Here is a 20,898-nt window from a genome sequence, read left to right as displayed (position 1 = left end):
TCAACAAAGTTGCACTGTGGGGCATTTGAAGTTACATGCGCCCTCTGACCCCCATAAAGTCACAAGAACTCACCTGGCCTCTGGCCACTACCGAGATCACAGGAAGCAACGCCATCAACATTGCATTTAAACACTTCAATGACTGTGAAATGAATGGGCGACTCACTCATATAAAGATATATTTTGGTTACTATCTATATTTTAACTAGGATGTTAATTATTAATGCATGCCTTGTTAAAGGTTGATCGCGGAGCTAAGCATCCGGGAGAGGGGGTTTTGGGGGGTTGCAGTGATATACAACTCGCACTACGAGTGTATACTGCTGCAAAACTCCTTAGAATCAGAAATGGAATATTTTGTGCTAAGAGTGGTGGTGAATGCAGCCTGGGGATGTCACCTTGTGTTAGGTTACCGCCAAACCTCACCACTTGTACTCGTACCTTCCTGAATGATGCCTCTAAACTATCACCACAATATAAAAACTTGATTATACTTAGAGATTTCAACTTATGGGTGGAAACAGAATCTACAACACATGGGGCTCTTCTTAGAGCCATGAAACAATTGCAATTGACAACGCACGTGGTGGGTCCCACTCACATTAAAGGCCATATCTTGGACCTACTATTTGCTTCTCCGGTTTTAGTAGAAGTGTTCGCGTGTCATCCTCTGACGTGGACAGATCATCATATTGTGCCATTTGTAATTAAAACAGGAGGAGTCTTAAAACAGCCCCCCATTCAAATGTTCTGTATTGGGTACGTAGCTGGGCGAAAGTTGATCTGGCCATGGTTTTCACTAAACTTATTCAGCACCAGGCTGACAAAACGTATATGCTGGAGCTTTCCTCGCTGGATATAGGTAGCTTGGTTAACTGTCTGGAGTCAGTAGCAGATCAACTGGCCCCACTAAAACTTATGACGAAGGTGCCATCTCAGTGCGCCCCCTGGTACATGCCGGAGCTTCAGACATTACCCCTGGAAACACGGCAAGCAGAGCGGCAATGGAGGAAAGACTTTGAGGTTTACTTTTGTGAAACGTATATACAGCAACGCGCGGCTTATCACAAGGCTTTAAAAATAGCTAAATCTTTAGATTTCGAGGATTCAATCCAAGCAGCATTGAATGTTCTCCAAAATTATTTGAGATCATTAACAGACTGACTACCGTGCAACCTTTATGCGACAAGCTCTCAACCTTCTTCATTACTAAAATTGATGAAATCAGGAATGGAATTGTAAGCAGCGGGAATTTTAAAGATGGTAATAATGCTAATGTGGAAAGTGGTATGCCTACGTTGGCATTAGGGAAAAGGGTAGAAGTGTGCTTCTCTAACTTTACTCTAACCAACTAGGAGGAGCTGATTAAGATAGTAGCCAAGTTTAAATCAACATCGTCCCTAGATCCTATCCCACTAAAATTGTTCAAAGCACCGCCAATAGACTTCTATGATACACCGGCCACTGCAGTTAATTCATCTTTGAAGTGGGGTCAAGTTCCATCTAAACTCAAGAAAGCGCTGGTAATACCATTATTGAAGATGCCATCAGTGGATACTTCGATCCTGGCTAATTATCGGCCTATCTCACTTCAGCCCTTTCTTATGAAACTTTTGGAAGCATTGGTGACCCCCCAATTGAGAACATTCGTGGAAAGTCAAAATATCCTGGACAGCTGTCAAATATGCTTTCGCCCTTTGATGGGAACCGAGTCAGTTCTGGTTTCGGTGTTGGAAGACCTCACCATGATCAGTGACGATGGCGGTACTACAGGCCTCATTTTGTTGGACTTGTCGGCCGCCTTCGATACCAAGGATCATGGAATATTGCTGGCAAGGCTAAAGGAGGCAGGGTTTTCGGGGGAATTATTGGACTGGTTCCGTGCTTTTTTGACCTCACTTTCTCAAATAGTTTCCCATCAACCTTATCGCTCATCTTCGGTTTTGGGTACATGCAGATTTCTGCAGGGATCGGCTCTTTCTCCTTTACTTTTTAATCTATATAATTGCCCTCTGTTGGTTCTTATTCATTTGGTTGGCTTCAGGGTCTTCTCATACGCAGATGATACACAGATCCTGTTTAGACTAGACACGAAGCAGGATGAGGTAAGGGACAGGTAAAAGAATTGCCTAGAAGCCGTCGGGGTCTGGATGAAGTCAAATTGGCTCAAACTAAATTGTGGGAAGACAGAGATCTTGATCTCATGCCCACCAAGAGCAGTTGATAGATGGACTGATGCTTTCTGGCCAGAATCACTAGGCCCATTACCTAAGCCGGCTACAGTGGTGCGTAATTTAGGGATTACATTATTGGAATCCCTGTCCATGGAGGAGCAGGTTAACACAGTATATGCAGCAGACTTTGTTAAGCTCAGACAAGTAAATAAAGTCCTCCCCTTTATTCCAGATAAATTTCATGCTCAAATTGTGGCCGCATGTGTAAACGGGAGCTTGGACTATTGTAATGCCATCTACTTGGCGCAGCATTCTTTTCTTATCCAGCACCTGCAAGTGTTACAAAACGCTGCAGTGCGTCTGGTTACACAAATTCCTGTCGGAACAGGTGTAACTAAGGCCAGACAATCTCTCCACTGGCTTCTGATTCAAGCTCGGGTAAAATGTAAGGCCCTGTGTATCATGCACCGTGCTTTAGGTGGAAATGGATGCCTAGCCATCCAAGAAAGATTTTACAGATATACGCCGGCTCGTTCTCTGAGATCCTCAAATGCAGCATTGTTACTGATACCCAAATATAAGAAAGAACGCTTGGGTGGCCGTGCTTTTTCAGTAGCAGGGCCTAGGCTTTGGAATTCACTGCCTGAAAGGTTGAGGAAAAATTAGTACTTCACATCTTTTAAACAAAACCTGAAAACCTTTCTCTTTAGATAAATTCTTTTTCATACGCTCACCTGTGACTCTTCTACATCTGTCATGTTATCGGTTATTTCAAGCGCCATGATGCCTTGGGTGAAAGAGCGCTTTACAAATAGCTGATTGATTGATTGATTTATGTTGCCACCCTATGCCAGGGTGTTTTCATCCCATTAACGAGTGCTGGTCAGTTGCCTGTGTGCCATCAATACAATCATAGTGCTGTTATCATATGCCAGGGGGTGCTTCGGAATATGTCTAGGTGTCATTATGTGATGTCACTGTAGAGCATTGCCATGATATGCCTTAGTGCTGCCCTCATGTATTACTGGTGCTTTCATTATTTGGCAGGAATACCACCTGTATATGTCGATGGTATGCCAGGGCTGTTCCATCGTTAAATACCAGGAGCATGTCGCAATTAAAAGTTGGGGATGCTACCATTATATAGCATTGCCAGAGTTTTGCTGCCATTATGTACCAGGGGTGCTGCTATCATATGCCTGCATGTGGTAGCATGTGTCAGAGATGTGCCGCCTTAGTCTGCTAACGGTATGCCTATGTACTGTCAGTAAGATCAGGGTGTTTCTCTATGCTGCTCCTGTCTCCCTGCTCAGGCCACCTCTGATGGAAGCAGTAATCTCGTCTCACCAGAGGGTCTCAGATCTCCTGCTTTCTACCTGGTACACTGGCCACAGGGAATGCTGTATAATGAAAAAAGCAGAGTCAACAGCTACCCCAATTCAGCTACGCATTTGGCGGTAGGGAGGATGAGCAGTAGGCTAGTTTAATACATACTAGCTCGGGGTGGTCACACAAAGGCTGGAGAAATGTTTTTTTTTTTTTTTTTTGGGAAAAACAAATCAATTTAATCAGAACTTTAGACACATGTTTAAAATTTGTGGGTCCAAATACACAAGGTTGGACCTTAAAAGGTACATATATGCCTAGGGGGGCCACAGAGAAAATTCAAATATTTACACTTCACATTTGAGTGAGGGTTAGTAGCAGATATTTGTGCAGATTCATACACTACTTGCAAGTAGTAGTGTGCAATTGTTGTCAACACAAACAGGTTGGTGTTTCTAGTTCGGGGTATCAGAAGCCTTTGGTGTGAACTGGCGATTTGCAGATTCAGGGAAGGGTCCGAACTGTCATCAGGACATGGTCAGTTGTTGACCAGACTGTGTGCCCGCCTAGAGGAGCGTAAGACAAGATGATAGGGTATGTGTCAGGGGTGGGTGACCACACAGTGGTAATCTGTGAAAATGGAACTGCATATCAAAGCCTACCTTTGAAATGTTGTTGCTGAACGTTGGAATTGATATGTTCAGCCTGTTCGGAGTACCGGCCGGAAGGGCAATGGATCTGTATAAGTCAGATATCTGTAAAAGGGGTACCAGGAGGTTACCTAAATGACTTAAGAGGGTATACTCTCATTTTAGTGATTGCAGAAGGCATGTATACCTGGATGTAACTGTCCTGGATATAACCGGATATCCAACAAAGAGTGGGCAGCACAAACAATGACACTCCTTTATTGCAGTTTTGAGGCAGCCATTTTGGAAGAAGACGTGTCCATTGAGAAAGAAGAGGCACTGAGTAAAATTCATGAAGTATCAAAGGAGCCACAAGAAACTAAAGTAACAGAGAATGCCAGGTCTATCCAAGCTATACGGTCTAACCTGGAGAGAACCGTTAAATTTATAAAGGCAAACAAAAGACCATAAAGCGGGGTACTCTGTGTGGTAAGCTCTAGACCAGTGAACACACTTACACAAGAAATATATCATGTAAAAACAAAAAATATATAAAGTCAATCAATCCAATTTACTTTACTAAACTCATTTTTAAATTTAAATTTTATTATTTAATAATAAATGTTTAGAAAAAGATATACCAATACAAAGTCATAATATATATCTAAAAATCATCCATCGTGCCAACCTAATAGCACCTCTAAAAGATATATCAGACAAAGTCAGTCTCATACAACACTGTATTACAATCCTCTCCCAGAGACCATACTGCAAACACACTTCACTCATACTCAAACATTCAAATTCAATTCACTATTGTTTCTTTCAATTATAATTGTTGTTTCCTTCAATTATAACAATTCACAGACTACTATAAAACAGTGTACTAAAATACAAACTCCAATACCAACAATATATCGGAGAGTATCACAGTGGAATAACAAAATATTCTACATAATACACAACACTGTGATATAAACTTCTGTCTTTACTACAACATCAAATTCCCTGGCCCAACATGTTTCTTTCTATATATATTCAGTTTCTTTAAAAATTCCTCAGGGGTAAGTGGGTCCAGTATTTTCAGGGGAGTTGGAATAGAGATACAGGTGTGTGGACAGGACACAGAGTTTACAAGGATGCACCGTTGATTCCCGGCCAGGCACACCCCTGGCTGTACGGATTCAAAATATGACCCCTTCAATGGGTCTGTTGACAATGCTGATGTTTTTTTATATATATGCCACAATTGTTTCGCCCACTTGGTCAGGCTGATGTTCCTTAAACACCTTCTTTAGCGCATGACGTGAATAAAGCTGCCAATCATGCCAAAATAGTGCCAAGATGATACAAGTCCAACAGCGCGCACTGGATTACAATATCCATATGGGGTAGCATATCTACGAATTCAAACGCGATGTAACCCGTCCACGGCAACAAGCAAACAAGCTAAGATATCCAAAGGAGCCCACATCGATACAAAAATGGTTCTCAACAGAAAGCCATGAAACAAAGGAAGACTTCATCATTTTAGGTGCACCCAATGAAAAAATCACAGAGGCCATGTTATAGCATCAATTAGCTATTAAAGTCCATATCAGGGAGCATACCAGAGTATACACATGGTGCATTCTACAGTAACCCTTTAGAATGCCACAGAAGGTTGATTCTAAAATAAGGTGAGCAGCAGTGCGGTGAAGTATGTCCATAATGAATAAGGGCACTGATGATGAGTAGACCAATGCTGGTAGCATTATAAGGGTCACAATGGTGATTGAATAATTTCAAGGTGTAGTATAGTTGAGAATATTGGAGGATTCTAGAATAACAATAATATAATTTGGGGTCAGTGTGAGCACAGCAATGGTTTGTCCTAAAAGAATTGATACGAACGCAAGGCTATCTTCCATTTGGTGTTTGGATACACTTACAGGTGGAATTTGGAAGCAAATTGACAGTCACTATAGGATGCACAACTTCATAACTATCAAATAGCAAAACTGTAAAATGATATATTTTTTGTAAGCAACTTGTCTTTCTGTTTTGTCTCCCTGCCATTACTAGCCCTCCCTGTGCCAATCCTTTGTGTCCCCCTTTTGTTTTCTTTACTTTTTAATTGGCTTTTTTTATTGATTATGTTTGTCCATTTTTGCTGATTCTTATTGTATTATGTGACAATCCTATAATCATGCATGACCACATATTGTTTGATACAAGATATTGATATGCTAACCATGATTTGTTTTTCAATATTTGTCTATAAACAGCCCAGCCTCGAGAAGGACTGGGGCAAATTGGGCATGTGTGAGTTGGCATTTAGATAATTAAAGACAAAACGTGATTTATCAAGAAATGACTCCTATTGGATTTAATAATACTTATTGGATCTATAACCACATCTAACTTATCACCAAGAGCCTTGCAGACTGGCGCCATTCAGAGGTGCCATTGTGTTAAATGTATTAAACAGGAAGTATGGGAATACCTTCAGGCACCGACTAAGAGCAGCAGTCCACCCCACATAAGGACCACTTTCTAAAGCGAAGCAAAACCCAGCGTACCCTGTTTTTCATTAGTTTACATATATAACAAAAGCACATTTAAAAGAAAGGTGCATTCTCTTGGGGCAAGTGTGTAAAGCATTTTAGTTATAACTTCAGAACCGTTTTTTCCATTTTGAAAAAGAAAGATATGGCTGAATCCAGCAGATGCAGGAGAATTGTATGCATGTAACTATATTAAAATGCGTGCTTTATAAATTAATGTGCATATTTAATAACATTATGCCTGCAGTGACATAAACATAAATCATCTCTCCAAATGATGATTATTTTTGCAAATCTCAATACATAATTCTCATTAATATCATGGGTCTGTACTGAGAATTATAGGAAAATAAATATTCAAATTCCAGTTTTCCTTATTCCTGAGGGGAGGGCTAACTCACACCTTGCACATACCCTATTGACATAGAGATGTCAGTGGGCCAATGGGAGCAAAGGAGGGTCCTGGGGTGAGAAATTAAAGGAAATCTAACACAGGCTCCGTCCAATCCAAAATTGTTGCATCAAATGATGCTGCCTAGGTGGAGTTTGCTGGGTATTTAAACTCAAGCACATAGAAAGAATAGACCATTTTGAGAAAGCAGAAAAGCGGGAGCACCTATCCGAGAGAAAAAATCTGATTGGGATTCCAAATTCAAGTAGCTGATGGGAAACCCCCTCAAGAAGGCCTTTTTTCCAGATGGGACTGAAAACAGAGGTCTTTGCCAAGATAGAACAATATTACCCAAGCTGGATCTTTGGAGCAGGTGGATAGAAAGAAAGAAAGAGTTTATCTTTAAATGCTTCCTGAAGTCAATTGATGACCCTACCTGTCATGGGCCTTAGAAGGACAAACGAAAAGGGAGTACAATGATCCCAGAGTATTTAGAGATCTTTTGGGATCGCTGTAGGCCATAGAAATCCCACATTGAAATGTGGAGTGACAGGCCTTTGTGATTGGTTTCTGCTTTGTTAATCAAACCATTAACATCTATTCCTTAATGAACTCATGGAACTGTGGTGTTGTGACCGTGAACCTGATTCCTTGAGAATAGTGAGAGAGTTAGGCGCTGATTTCCTTGCATTCCAAAAAGAAACTGAATTCCTGAACCCAAGCCTTTAAAATAACTGTAACCAATTGAACACCAGAAAGATATCCAAATGTACCTATGCCCATATTAGTAACAAATAGTTTCTCAGACTAATGTCCAAGATTTGAGATTAGAAAAAGCCGAAGAATCATAGAACCGTATACTATACCTTTCTGCCAACACTTTGCGATTATTTCAACTAAGTGAATTGTTTTATGTAACTTTATTCTGAGAACTTTTACCTTTTTGAATCAAGCAATCAACGTCAATGTGTAATTACAAAGGAAAGTATAAGAATGCCCTTATTGTCTAGAATAGGCAGTCCTAGTTGTTTTTCTATGTATGGATGTTTATTTGCAAAGGAATTAAAATGTTAGAAAGAAAACAGCAGGGAGGTTGCATTTTCCTTTCAGCAGACAAGCTTCCTGTATTTATTTAATATGTTGGATGTGACTTCTCCAACACTGGACATTAGGGGACCACTTTTAATTCCTTGATTTATTATTGTAAATAAAACAAAATATTCAGATTAACAAAGCGTGTTTCTTGTCCCAGGTTGTAGGTGGGATTGTTGCATTGACAGAGTATTACATTAGTATTGTTCTTCTACAAAAAGGAATCCTTAGAAACATATGTATATATCTTGCAGATGTCATTGCAACTCACCTAAATATACATATTCAGACTGGGGCTAGTAATTAACTGCAAGTGGCAACCAGAACGATTAATGTGCAGATTATCCGACCCAAATCGAACTCTGATTGAACACATCTAAGACAGAAGTCATCCTCCTTGGCCCAACAGCTCACCTTTGGTTATCGGCCTGCTCCCAACCCAAGAAGAGAGTACCAACCTAGAGGCTTTGATCAGGACTAGTCAGACCCTTATGCCCCAAATCAACTCGGCCAGGAAGGCCGTTTTCAACAGTATATGCTGCAGATGCTGATGCCTCATAGAATATTCTTGTCCCTTGCTATTCCTACCTCATGAGTGGACTTTTATAAACAATGGCTCTATATTTTTTCCTGAACCTCTATAAAGTTTTTTTTTTTTAAATTTTGCTACCCCAACTACCCATATCTAACAGAACATTCAAATCTAGAATTGTCTATTGTTTACAGTGGAAAGGAAGTGGCTTCAAGCTCAGGTAAAGCTCAGTGCTTGCCCCCGCACAGACCGATGTTCTACATGGCCTCCGCCTAACCCTGGGCCAAACTCCATAGTCCATGCATTTACTGTAGAGCCACCAAGATGGGGAAGGAGAAAATGGCTCACACTGGCCACCATGTCAGCCCCTGACTTGGACAGGCTAAGATGAGAGAGGTTCAAAATACAGGCAATAGAAAGGTGGTTTCTCCTTTCCTCTATCCGCCGCTCCTCCTGTAACACACAGCAGATGCTATGGAATGAAGGAATGAATACACATTAATTCCGCTCAACCCTTGGCTCTCCCTTGACCCCTTTGCCTCTACGTGTGCCCGGGGCCCGGTGGTGCGACAGCAGAGAGTACTCTGCCTTTCTCCACCCTCAGCTCTTGCTGCAACTGGATCCATGCTCGAATTGCACATGGCGCTTTTCCCATTCACTTCTTTAATCTAACAGGGTTTGGTATGCACATGTTTAATGCGACCTTTCCACCCACCCCATCGAAAGGCAGCAAATGCTGTAACTCTCACTCCTGCCGATCATACCCCAACTTCCAAAATGTACCTGCCGTCATTTCACCTTAATTTAACACTTGTTCCAGTCTCACTGCGCCAACAAAAGAGTTTGCGGAAACTGCTTGAGTTGCAGGATTATTTAATGGGAACATGTGGAGCCTGACACGTGCTTCGAGCAGTCTTTGCTCTTCCTCTGAGGCTGATACAAATTAAATGTAAAATATCATTCAGCACAAACCAAGGTAAATTAAACCAGACAATGCATTAGGTAGGTACAATTAAAGCAAGTGACATGGTAAGAGCAGCCATGTCCAAGGGGTAACGGGGAAAGGTAATAATACACCACCACAAGTTGATCACTCATGAGTTAACACAGGTGTACGTTGGTTACATTACGCAACAACACAAATACATAGATAACATTCACACATAAAAAATTCAAAAGTAACATGAGCCAAAATAAACAAAAGTGAAAAACTGAAACATTTTTTATACGCAAAGTTTTAAATACCGTGAATATGGTGTATGCCAATTGGAGAAGGGGCCATAGTTGAAAAGGATCAATCCAACAGTACAAGGGGAGGAGAAGAGAAGCAACCAACAAATTTGTCCATTAGAGACTTTCTAATGCAAAGGTGTTAAACAGTTGTATTGCCACTCATTGAATCGGTTGATAGATCGCATATAAAATTAGGTTAAATAGCTTGTATTTGTAATAGATCAGGTGTGGTTGATCGTGTTATTGGCTGTTTCAACTGGAAGGTTCCAAAATATGAATAAGCTGGGAGTTAGAATAAATTGTATTGCCAAATTACCGCCATAGCAATATGAGCAGTCTTGCATTTACAATTTAGTAATACAAATATACAAAGTAACTACACAGTAATGCATACCTTTTGTTCATCGCAAGTGCGGAATACATATTACTATTGTCCGAACCGTCAAAGGTGAAGATGTGTGGATGACCGTAATGATGGGAGCAATTCCATAATGTAAATAGTCCCATTTGGGCAAAAGAAAAAGAGAGATAAACAATGCGAATGTCAGTAGTGATAGACGTCGCGTCAGTTTTGTTCCATCAAAGGGTTAACACTTGAAAAAACAGCTGTATGCTGCACGGGGGTTTAGGGACCGTAAACAATTCTTACCCGGTGGTCTGCTAATGTGAAACTGATCCCCTCACGGGCGCCAAGCCGTCTAACATCGTTATATTCCCAGATGCAGCTAGCTCGCACACGGCGTTCCCAAGGTCTACCTTTTGGAGCCACCATCTTGAGTGAGTGTTAATCGTGGTAAAGCTTAATGGTCGGCAAATCGGCAACTGTAAGATACGTGGCTCTTAGGAATGATTTTGCACATCCTAACCTGTTATAGATAAGGTGAAAATACAGATGCTTATTAAATTAAAGATTAGACAAAGAAGGCTAGTGAAAATCGGCTAATTTGATGAATATGTTGCACATATGTTGATAAGGTTGCAGCGATCGCAGTGAATTGGAGACGTTTACAATCACCATTTCTGAAAACAAGTTGTAGGTTAATCTAATTCGTAGATGGGAAACAAACTGGACGTCTAATGTTAAATGGACCAGAATGGTCCCGTGGTCTCTAATGGCATGGAAGGCAACCCAACTCCTGTTGGCAAAAAGCTGCAATTGATAAATGAGTCAATCCTGTGTTCCTGTCCTGGATTGAATAGGACACTTTTGGTTTCGAAAGCATAAGGGCACATTGAACAGCTTCTGCATTTGTGAATTCCTTTGAACTGGTCTTGATTTAACCATGTTGGTTGACGTTCCAAATTGCGCATAAAGGGGGGACTAAGTATGTTCTTGAGGGTGATCCCTATACAAAAAGAAGAAGGAAATGACATACAAAAATGCACTATTTCGTGTAATAATTGTAATTGTTGTAACAACTTAATTAAAGGAAATACAATAAACCATCCATATAAATAATACAATTGTTGCACACCTCAACGTGCTACACCAGCAATGTAATATATGGAATTAAGTGTCCTTGTGGACTCTATTATGTGGGACTGACAGGACGCAAGGCCAAAACACGATGGTGTGAACATAAGTCAAATGTAAGACAGCAATCGGAAAAATCCCCAGTGGCGCAACACTTTGTGAAAATGAAGCACACGAAAACACAAATGAAATTTGTAATACTGGAACATGTGATACTACCATGAAGAGGAGGCAATTTGAATAAAATGTTGCAACAAAGGGAGATTTTCTGGATAGAAAAGCTAGACAGCATGTATCCGAGAGGCATGAACATGGAATGGGATCTAAACTGTTTTTTATAGACCAAGAGAAGGCAGATCTTTCAACCTGGAATTCTTTTTTAAAACTACAGATAATGCCGAGGATGAGATATGTAGAGAAAAAAAAGTGTGCCCAAGAAGAAAAACAGTGAGATGTATAATACATTCTGCCTTTAAGGCATTAATGTGAGAACTGTGACATCAACATTTATATATTATTAAGTCTGCCCTTAAGACATTTCTATGAGAATTGTTGTATTAACATCTATATACTATGTGAAATTCTATGTATATATATGGAGCAGCTATGGACTATGAAGCTGTGAATACACAAGTATAACTTTCAAATTTAATATCACATGATTAATTCTGTTTTTGAAAAAATATGGAAGAAAACATATGTGAATGGGTAATGAACATTAATTAACTGTAATGATACATTCTGAAATGTTGTATCTATGTAAAGAACGTATTTAGAGCACGATTGCTATGAAGTCTCGGAAGGTTAAGTGTGCGAGGATATTCGACCCGGGTTTCCTATGAAAATTTACATAATAAATGATTAGAAACTTGTTTGCAAACAGAAAAGATGTCCCAATCTGAACTAGGAATAACATTAGTGTGAGGTTGAACTACACACCCAATATGGTGGCTGTAAAGGGGCGTGGGATTTAGTAAACAGGCAATATAGAGGACAGACCAGTTGAGCCTGGTTGCTTAGCAACCATTGAATGCAGGACCCAGGACACAGAGTGAACATAGAGAGCGGGCAGCGTTTGGAAGGATCGAAAAAATAATAAGGTAACTAACGAGCGCACGTTATTCCGTGACTGTAGTCAGGAGTGTTCAGGGTAACTCGAGTAACATGCGTACTTATAACTATTTATAGAAATGGTGATATTAAGGAATTACACTTCACGGAAAGCGAGTCGTCTTTCCGAATAAGAGTCAGCAACGGAACATGGTGTATTAACGGAGCGGTACGCGATTGCCATCCATCAATCTAAGAGCACAGAAAACAGGTAGGAACTAGTAATATGTCCGTTACTAAAGAGTTATTTAAGTATATTGAATAAGGTATGGGAGAGTAACCCATATGGTTGAAATATTGATTGCAGAATTATCAAGGATTACAGCAACATGGAGAATTGAGCTCCCCCATTGGATGCCTAATATATTAAAATAAAGAGAACAGGCTTCCCAAATCAGAATTAACAGTGACTTTACCGTGAGGTAAGTGTCGAAAAATTAAGTGATTTCTTCCTAAAATTTTGATCGCAGAGTGGGGCCCAGCGCTGATTTTTAGTGACTGATCCCACCCGCGATCGAACCACATTTTTGAAATTTGTAAATAGTGTTGTGAGTGACAGGACTTTGAGGACAGATTACTAAAGTGAAATTATTTTGTTTTTAACAGTTTCAAACATCCCAGCAAAGGACACATAAGAAAAAAATGTTGCAATAATATAGAAACGTGCAAAAGGTTGCCACACTTGGGTTTACTCTCTCAAGGTTAGTACAGTGTACTGAGTATGAATAATGTGAAAAGTAATACGTCAGAAGTATTTATAAATGAATGGAGGAATTTATACATATACTTACTTTGTAGAATTAAGAAAAGGAAAAATTAATATCCCCACCTGAAGAAGGGTGGACAAATCGCCCGAAACCCGTAGTGGAAGATCTAGGTTAAAACCCTAGTAGCTCACACTGGTAGCACAAACAAAAACAACAAATTAAGGATATCAATTCATTGGAAGTTCACATTACCTCCATACAAGGATCTATGAGGACTTAAATTGAGAAATTCAGAAAATTAATGAATTTTCATTTTTATGAAACAGTATGTTTAAGTAGGGATCATGTAAATTGATGTATACCAGAAATAGGGGTAAATACAGATGAATGAGGATTATTTTTGATGTTAAGTAAATGAATGAAATTGGATTGTACAAACTTTTTTCATGAAGGAATAAATTCACGATGCAAAGATTGAGTTTGAGACATGTATAAAGCATAACTTTATTTATATGGTATATAGAGCACAAGGGTGTGCATTTTTTATGTCCTCCATTGTCTATGGAGGACCGCCAAATTTGTTTTGATACCAATATCGGTCAAAAAATAATAGGAGTTTGATTCTTAATGGCTACTGGCAAAAAAAAGCAAAAGTTCTTTTTGATTTTGTTCCCAAAAAAATAAAAATACACCTTTTGGTTTGTAAATGTTTTCTTGTTTGAGAGATGCATTAACTGGCTAGATCGCAGTACATGATTGGTTGTGCATGCACATTGCTTCACTGAGATTGGGCCAGTCCTTTGTGCACCCCTCAGGAAGTGTATATAAATGCTTCAGCAGGCAGAAGTACTTGCAGCATTGCAGCACGTGGTTGAGGCTCGCCGCCAAGCAATTAAATGTCCTTTGCTGTTAAATCCCTTGATACCCGGGGCTGCAGGACGCTTTTTATGGTATAAGCAGAGCTAATAACTCGATTACCATTAAGACCGGCACTGTTTGCGTTAAATCCCCACAATGCAATGTTTTTGTTGTTCCCCACTTCATTGGAGATAGGTAGAACTGTCTAATGTGGTCATTCGGCAAGATATTTCACACCACTTTTAATGGACGATTTACCGCCATGTCAGAGAAGGCAGGTCTTTGCTATGTGGGTCACTAACCCTCTTTAGGCTGAGCAGTAAAACTGGCGGTATTTGGAAATGACGTCCGTTTTACCCCGTCCACCACACTTTTTATCAGGCTCTAGGTGTTTTCAATAGAGCAGTTCTCCAAACCTGCTCCAGTGTTGTTGGGACCATGGCTTCCTCAATAAATGTGTCATTATTCTTGTGATGACAGGGCCCTTTATAATTGGATTGGCTTTGCTCAATGCGGGTGACATTGAATCATTTTGGATATTTGATACATTTTGGGCGCCTGATAGCCTCATTAATCATTAGTTCTTCAATTAAAAAAAGATTCTTGTCTGGAGATAGGAAGGGGCATGGGCTGTGAGTGATTGTTTTTTCAAGGAAATGCATGTTATGATGTTACTTTGCATGCCACCCACCTTATCTGTGCATTGCTGCCGTGCAGTGGTCGAAGTGAGTGGGAACGGCCGGGAGCGGTGTTCCACTACTTTTATTTTTTACTGTTAACAGTTCCATTACTTTCTGCAACCATTTTCACCATTTCGGAACTGTTCTTTGTGAAGTCAAAGCACACTTCTCCTCATAACTACCCAGTGGCAGTTACAGGTAAAGTGAAATCTGTTTCAACTCAATTGGCTGTCAAGCAGCATGGCTGCAACCCTTGAAAAATGTGTTGCATGTTGCCCCCTCCTGCCTACCCTGTCCCCAACCGGGGTCACAGTTCCACTACTCTTTTTGGTGCACTTCTACCACTGCTGCCGTGTTGTGGAATGCCAGGCATAAATGTTTGACATTGTAGTGGGCTGTATTCATCTCACTTTTGTGTCGCTGTGGATTGGGGGGGCGTCGCCCATTTGCCTGCTTGTTCCAAGGTGCAGGCAATCATCTTGTTGGAGCACCTGCACCATGGAATCCATTTTCTTTTTGCTAATGCCAGATGTGGGCTGGATGTGCGACTAGTGCTATGTCTTTGAGTTTGCATAAGTGCATAGCATGCAGCCTTCTTTGTTATGCAGATATCCTTTTATATTTAGCTGAATCACCACCATAGTAGGTTCAAGGTATCTGTCCGTGTCCGTGCGTAGGGGGTAAGCATACCTTTGTCAGATCGGGGTTGAAAGCCCGAGATCCAAATGTTCAAGGGAGAAAAGACCAAAGATTATGTTTCCGAAATAACTTTTGGTCTTTTCTCCCCTGAACATTTCTGACTTGGCCCCCGCCCCACACCCACAACCCCACCCCCACCGACAACTTGCGGCCAACGACTCGCAGTGTCCCTGCAATGCCTATTCCCTTTCACTTCCGTGATCGGGAACCGGCTCTGCCTGCTCCTTTCCTTTTCTTTTTTTTGTGGCTTTTTGTTATGGCTGCGGGGATTACCCTTGCAGCCCCAAGCACCGAATGCGTGATTTGGTCAAACGTTTCGCCGCTCGAAAATTTTGAACGGCCAAAATTCGCCCAAATCACACATTCAGGCTTTTAAGCTCAGCCAATTTGGACGCTTCCCTTTGGTCTGCTGGAAGAAAGAGTGGGAAGGAGGGTTTGAGAAGAGGATGGGATAGAGGGGATGCAGCAGCGTGTGGAGGTTTAGTTATACTATGGATGCATGCCAGTCCAAAACATGTGAACTCAATTCTAGAGAGATGCAATGCAATGAAGTAGCTGTTGTGATAACATCCAGATTGTGTTTCCAAGGTAGCTTTGGAGTAGTACAAGACGCGAAACGTTGTAATGTTGGGCGTTTGAGGTGCTTGAAAGCGTGCTCGCACAATCCTGGCTGATATGTAGGCCTACTTGCCGGTCATGTCTATTTTCTGTACCACAAATCCAATTCCAGCCCAGAGTTATAATTCTGGGACTGCCAAGCCAGAGCTCAAAGGTGGCCTATCAAGAGTGGGCCCTGTAAAATAGTTGGAAGTTTTTGGTAACTCAAGCTGCAGTAAAAGGTTAGACAAACTAATAGGTAAACTATTAACAGCCTAGCGCCCAGATGAAGTTCAGAGTGGCATGAAATGTCAGTGTTAATGTGAAGAAGAATTCTCATTTCTTCATGTGATGAAGAGGGTCAAAAATCAATCAGGGGGTTTAAAGATTGCACGTTCCATGGCTGCAATGGTGATTAAAATCAGATTAATTGAGCTGATGATGATAATAATAAAGTATACAGAAGCAAAAGGTCATGTAAATTATTATGTAGCTTTCCTGCCAGGAACTACACATCACATCCTTAGTTTGTGATAAACGATTTCTGGATCAAATGTTGACATACTCTGTAAGTTATTTAACCCGGTTGAACAAGGGGGCCCCAGAAAAAGAATTGATTTAGCAATACTAGCCTTCCATGGATGTGCCTATTGCTTCCATTGGAGATTAAGGCAGTGAGAACATGGCCCATCTTGGTTGCGAGGTGTTCGCGCCATGTCTGTCCCTTTAATGCAGAGGCTGTGTCTAATGAAGAGGCCCTACACCCACGGATAACTTGGCAGTACAAAATAATGGGGTGGAAATCAGATTAATCACATGTGGAGTAAATGGTAAGATTCATAGAGCTGAACCTCAGGCAATCGCGTCAAACAAGACATATGAACAGCACAATCCCAAAATCTGGGAAAGCATGTACTATCAATTTAGAAGTTATTTTGGTATCCTGGCCGCAAATGGGCAAACCTACTTTGTCCATTTGGATATGTACGCTTTTGGAAAGGGTACCCATGATGCGCTCATTTGCTTTTGTACATGCCTGTTTCCGGATCACAGTCCTTGCTTGACAGAACTTAAAGCCTTTGGGATTGTTTTTTTCCTTTTTTACATTTTATAACTACTGTGATAGCTGGAAAGGTTTGTGGCCCAACTGTATACTAAAATGATAACAGCAATTTCTCTGTCACCTTTACCCGGACATATTGCCTGCAGCGCCTGTCATGCATTCATAGACAGGCGCAATGAATAATGCAAAATGTCTTATTTCAATGCACCATATGCATCGCGTTGTGTACTGTTAGTTTATCTGAGAATAACATGAAATTCCCCCTGCGGGTGTCCTGCCTGTTCGTGCCTTCACTCGTGTCCTGTTTTCTACTCCACTAGGGCCGATGCAGGAGACCATCTACGACTTCTGGAGGATGGTGTGGCATGAAAACACGGCCAGCATCGTCATGGTGACTAATCTAGTGGAAGTAGGCAGGGTAAGTCGTGTTTACTTGTACAATACTGGGCAGAAGTCAACCCACAAGATGGCGGCCAATTCCCAACGCAGCACAGTAATCCCTTGCTTCACGTGCTGGATGCGCTGCATAAAACATTAGCTCCCAGTGCCACATCACGACTGCTCGAGTTTGCTAATTATTTTCTTAAGCGTGACTTGAATGTTTTCCTCCAGTAAGGTTAATGTGATATCAACTAGACCACCAATGGCTGATGGTGGGGAGATGGAAAGCGAGCAGTGACAGGCATCACTGTAATGGAGAATGATGTGCCTGCGGGCCCCGTTCCACAAGCTGGGGAGACGTTTTGACCCACATTGGAGAAAGTGTTAACTTAGATTTACCCTTAAGTAAAATCTCTAATCTAAGGAAAAACTTTTTTTTTCTTTGTGTAGTATTTCAAAATCCTGGACGCAGCTGTTTAGCTACAGTTACCAAACTAAACGTTGTGGCCAGAAATTTGAATCTGATTTGTTTACTGTTCTTTGCACTGGAAGCAGTTTCTCAAGGAATGGGATCGACATGCTAGGACAAAAGATAAATGAGCACTGCCTGTCAGATTGCCTATTATTGAAAGCTAGTCTCACATGCATTTAGGCCTACAGCTCCACCTGTGAGGAATTGGACCATCCGCACAGTGGGTAAGCACTCGCCTGGGCTTTTTTAAAATTTTAAATGAAATTCAATGATGGAAGATCAACCTCCGGAAAGTGTGTGGGGCTAATCCGCACACATTTTCGTATGCTCACGGAACAACATACACATAGACTTGTGTACTCTGGATGGACACTACCTAGAAGCATCGTCCCCTGTCATATTTAGTTGGAATATGACAGCCAAGAGTACATCAAGGTATCTCAAGAAGGGGGAGGAAAAAATCTTCCTCCTGCCATGGCCAGCCTAATTAAACTAAAAAAGGCTCCATGGATACGCCCTGTCATTTGTTAGCTGCTGGTGGAAGCTTTGCATACTAATCAAAGTTAATTCAAGCAGTCCCACGAGAGGCCTGGTTGCAGGACTAACAAAAGACAGAAAAATCCCAAAAACCTTTGATATGCACTATTAAGACGGACAGCCCAAAGCTGAGGAGAGGGTTGCAGGCAACAACCTTGTTCTTGGTTTGGTTCGGAGACTCTCTGGCACGTCCAACCTAGGAAGCTTGCTAAGGCAGGGCATGCTGTGTGCTGGCTAGGTACCGGTTCAGAAGCTGGTGTAGGGTTCCCTGCATTCAGAATCTCCATCTGTTCCCTGGGAGATGTTTAGTGGAGGGATCTTGCCACAATTTCATGGGAGACCTGCCGCTTTAATCAGGAACCACAGAGAGCTCAATTAACCAGAGATACCCTTTGATCCACAAAAGACATTAAGAGGGGTGGGCCTTAGTATTACATGTTTTCACCCCTTTACCTTTTCTGTTGCAAATCGCTCTGGTTACCTCACGCATACAGGAGATTGTTGGTGGGGACCCAGCTTTGGTTCATTAAGGTAGACTTAGCCTACATCAATCACTGGGGCCCATTTGGCTTTAAAAGAGGGTCAAGTCCCTCTTTTGGCAGATCATCTGAAGACTTTGCAAGGAGTAGTAAGAAGAACTCATTTGGACCCTGACTGAAGGTACAGTCTGCCTTACATCTTCCACCATTGAAGGAAGGCCAGAAACTCCAAGAGGGAAGCAAGATCCCTTCCCTAAACATCTCCCAGGGAACAGAGGGAGATTCTGAATGCAGGGGACCCTACACCAGCTTCTGAACCGGTACCTAGCCAGCACACAGCATGCCCTGCCTTAGCAAGCTTCCTAGGTGGGACGTGCCAGAGAGTCTCTGAACCAAACCAAGAACAAGGTTGTTGCCTGCAACACTCTCCTCAGCTTTGGTCTGTCCGTCTTAATAGACGGCACAAGCCCAGTGAAGAAGCTAAGAGAAGTGCTTTCGATAAGCATCAACCAGCGTCCATCTTAAAGGACATTTTCGAGCCAGTCGAGCCCTTCGAGCTGCAACCGACTGCACTGCTGACTGTTGTCATGCCACATTCGCTAACGTCATCTGAGATGCCTTGACCAGTTCTTCAGACCCACCAACCAGCACTGAGACGATTCCGGACCACGAGCCGCTGTGTAGGCCAGCCCACAGCCATCCGTCCAGCCTCACTCAGCAAACTGCCTGACACCCGATACCCATAGCTGTCTCCCATCTTGAACTCTGTCGCAGGAGCTGCAAAGCGCCCTGAAACCGACTCAACTCTGTCGAGCACCAAGAACCTCTACAAGCACAAGGTACATTGTGGTTCTGACCCCCTTGTCCTTCTCGGAAGGCGCCTAGTGACATTTTACAACCCATTGCTCCCTTTGTGTTGAAACCAAGTATCCTTGAACTATTGCAATTCATTACTTTACCAACTACCCTCCTGTCAGTATCTAGAGTGCATCCCTTTCCCTTCTTGAAACTGCCTGTCCTCTGCATTTCTTTACATGGTGTGTTGTATTGTGTAGTACGCTAGAACTGTCTGTTGTAATAATAAAGTTGGTATTTTTATATAACCTTGACTGGACAGTCCCTATTATCATTGGGTAATAACTGTATTTTCGCTGCGTTGCAACTAACCAGCGATCCACGACCTTGTGGCGATAAGCCTGCCATTCCGTCCAAGTTACCAACATTGGACAAGGAGGTTTATAATTTCCTTGTGTTTCCAATCTTTTTGGATCCCTTCTGGTGTACTAGAGGTGTGGGGCTGATTGGGGGCTTAGATTATGATATTCATCCCTGGACCACTTGTCTCCGGAAATTGATTTGTCACAGCCCTAAAGCATTAGGCTGTCCATTACGCAAGGGAGTCCTCACTCGGCTAGGGCCGGCTCAGCAAGTATCTCCTCAATAACATTGGCAACTGTAGCTGGAGAGGCCTGCAAGAAGAGATGTACAGCTGACACTGGGCCCCCCCGAACCGCAGAGAAGTTGTTCTAGTTTGTGCATCTTCTTGGGCAATGCGGCCTAGCTCTGGGAGCAACCCAGAACCTCTCTTTAGCTCCATACCATCAGCTGCCATACACTGGCTCAAGTGGAAGCAAGGCAGCATGTGTAGCCCTCCAGCTTGTGTGGCCTACTTCCTCCAGAGGTATGCAGGCTACAATGCAATAGTCTTGAGGATCTTGAAGCCCTTCCAGAGAATGCTGAAGGGTCACAACTGGAAATAGCAGGCTGGAAAGTAACTCACTTCAAGCTGACATAGAGGAGAAGACGAATGTTTCCTAACACAGAAAATAGGGTGGGCATACATTGTATGAAACACATCTATGTTTATCATATAGGTTGCTAATGACAGTCGCTTTGATTGACATGGACTATGTTGTAC

General features: G+C 41.9%; 1 protein-coding gene across 15 annotated transcripts in view; it reads left to right on the top strand.

Moving 5' to 3' along the window:
- Positions 1–20,898, top strand: part of PTPRM (protein tyrosine phosphatase receptor type M) — a 2,094,608-nt gene that overhangs the window by 1,894,960 nt on the left and 178,750 nt on the right. For all 15 annotated transcript variants that reach the window (XM_069620757.1, XM_069620755.1, XM_069620756.1 and 12 more), the window contains one exon: positions 17,432–17,529. In XM_069620757.1, coding sequence (XP_069476858.1) covers positions 17,432–17,529 — 98 coding nt within the window. The remainder of the gene's footprint in view (positions 1–17,431; positions 17,530–20,898) is intronic.

The sequence above is a fragment of the Ambystoma mexicanum genome, chromosome 5q (assembly GCF_040938575.1).
Source record: "Ambystoma mexicanum isolate Mex_15411 chromosome 5q, UKY_AmexF1_1, whole genome shotgun sequence".
In the NCBI taxonomy this organism is placed as follows: domain Eukaryota; kingdom Metazoa; phylum Chordata; class Amphibia; order Caudata; family Ambystomatidae; genus Ambystoma; species Ambystoma mexicanum.
This window is presented reverse-complemented; position numbering and strand designations above follow the sequence as displayed.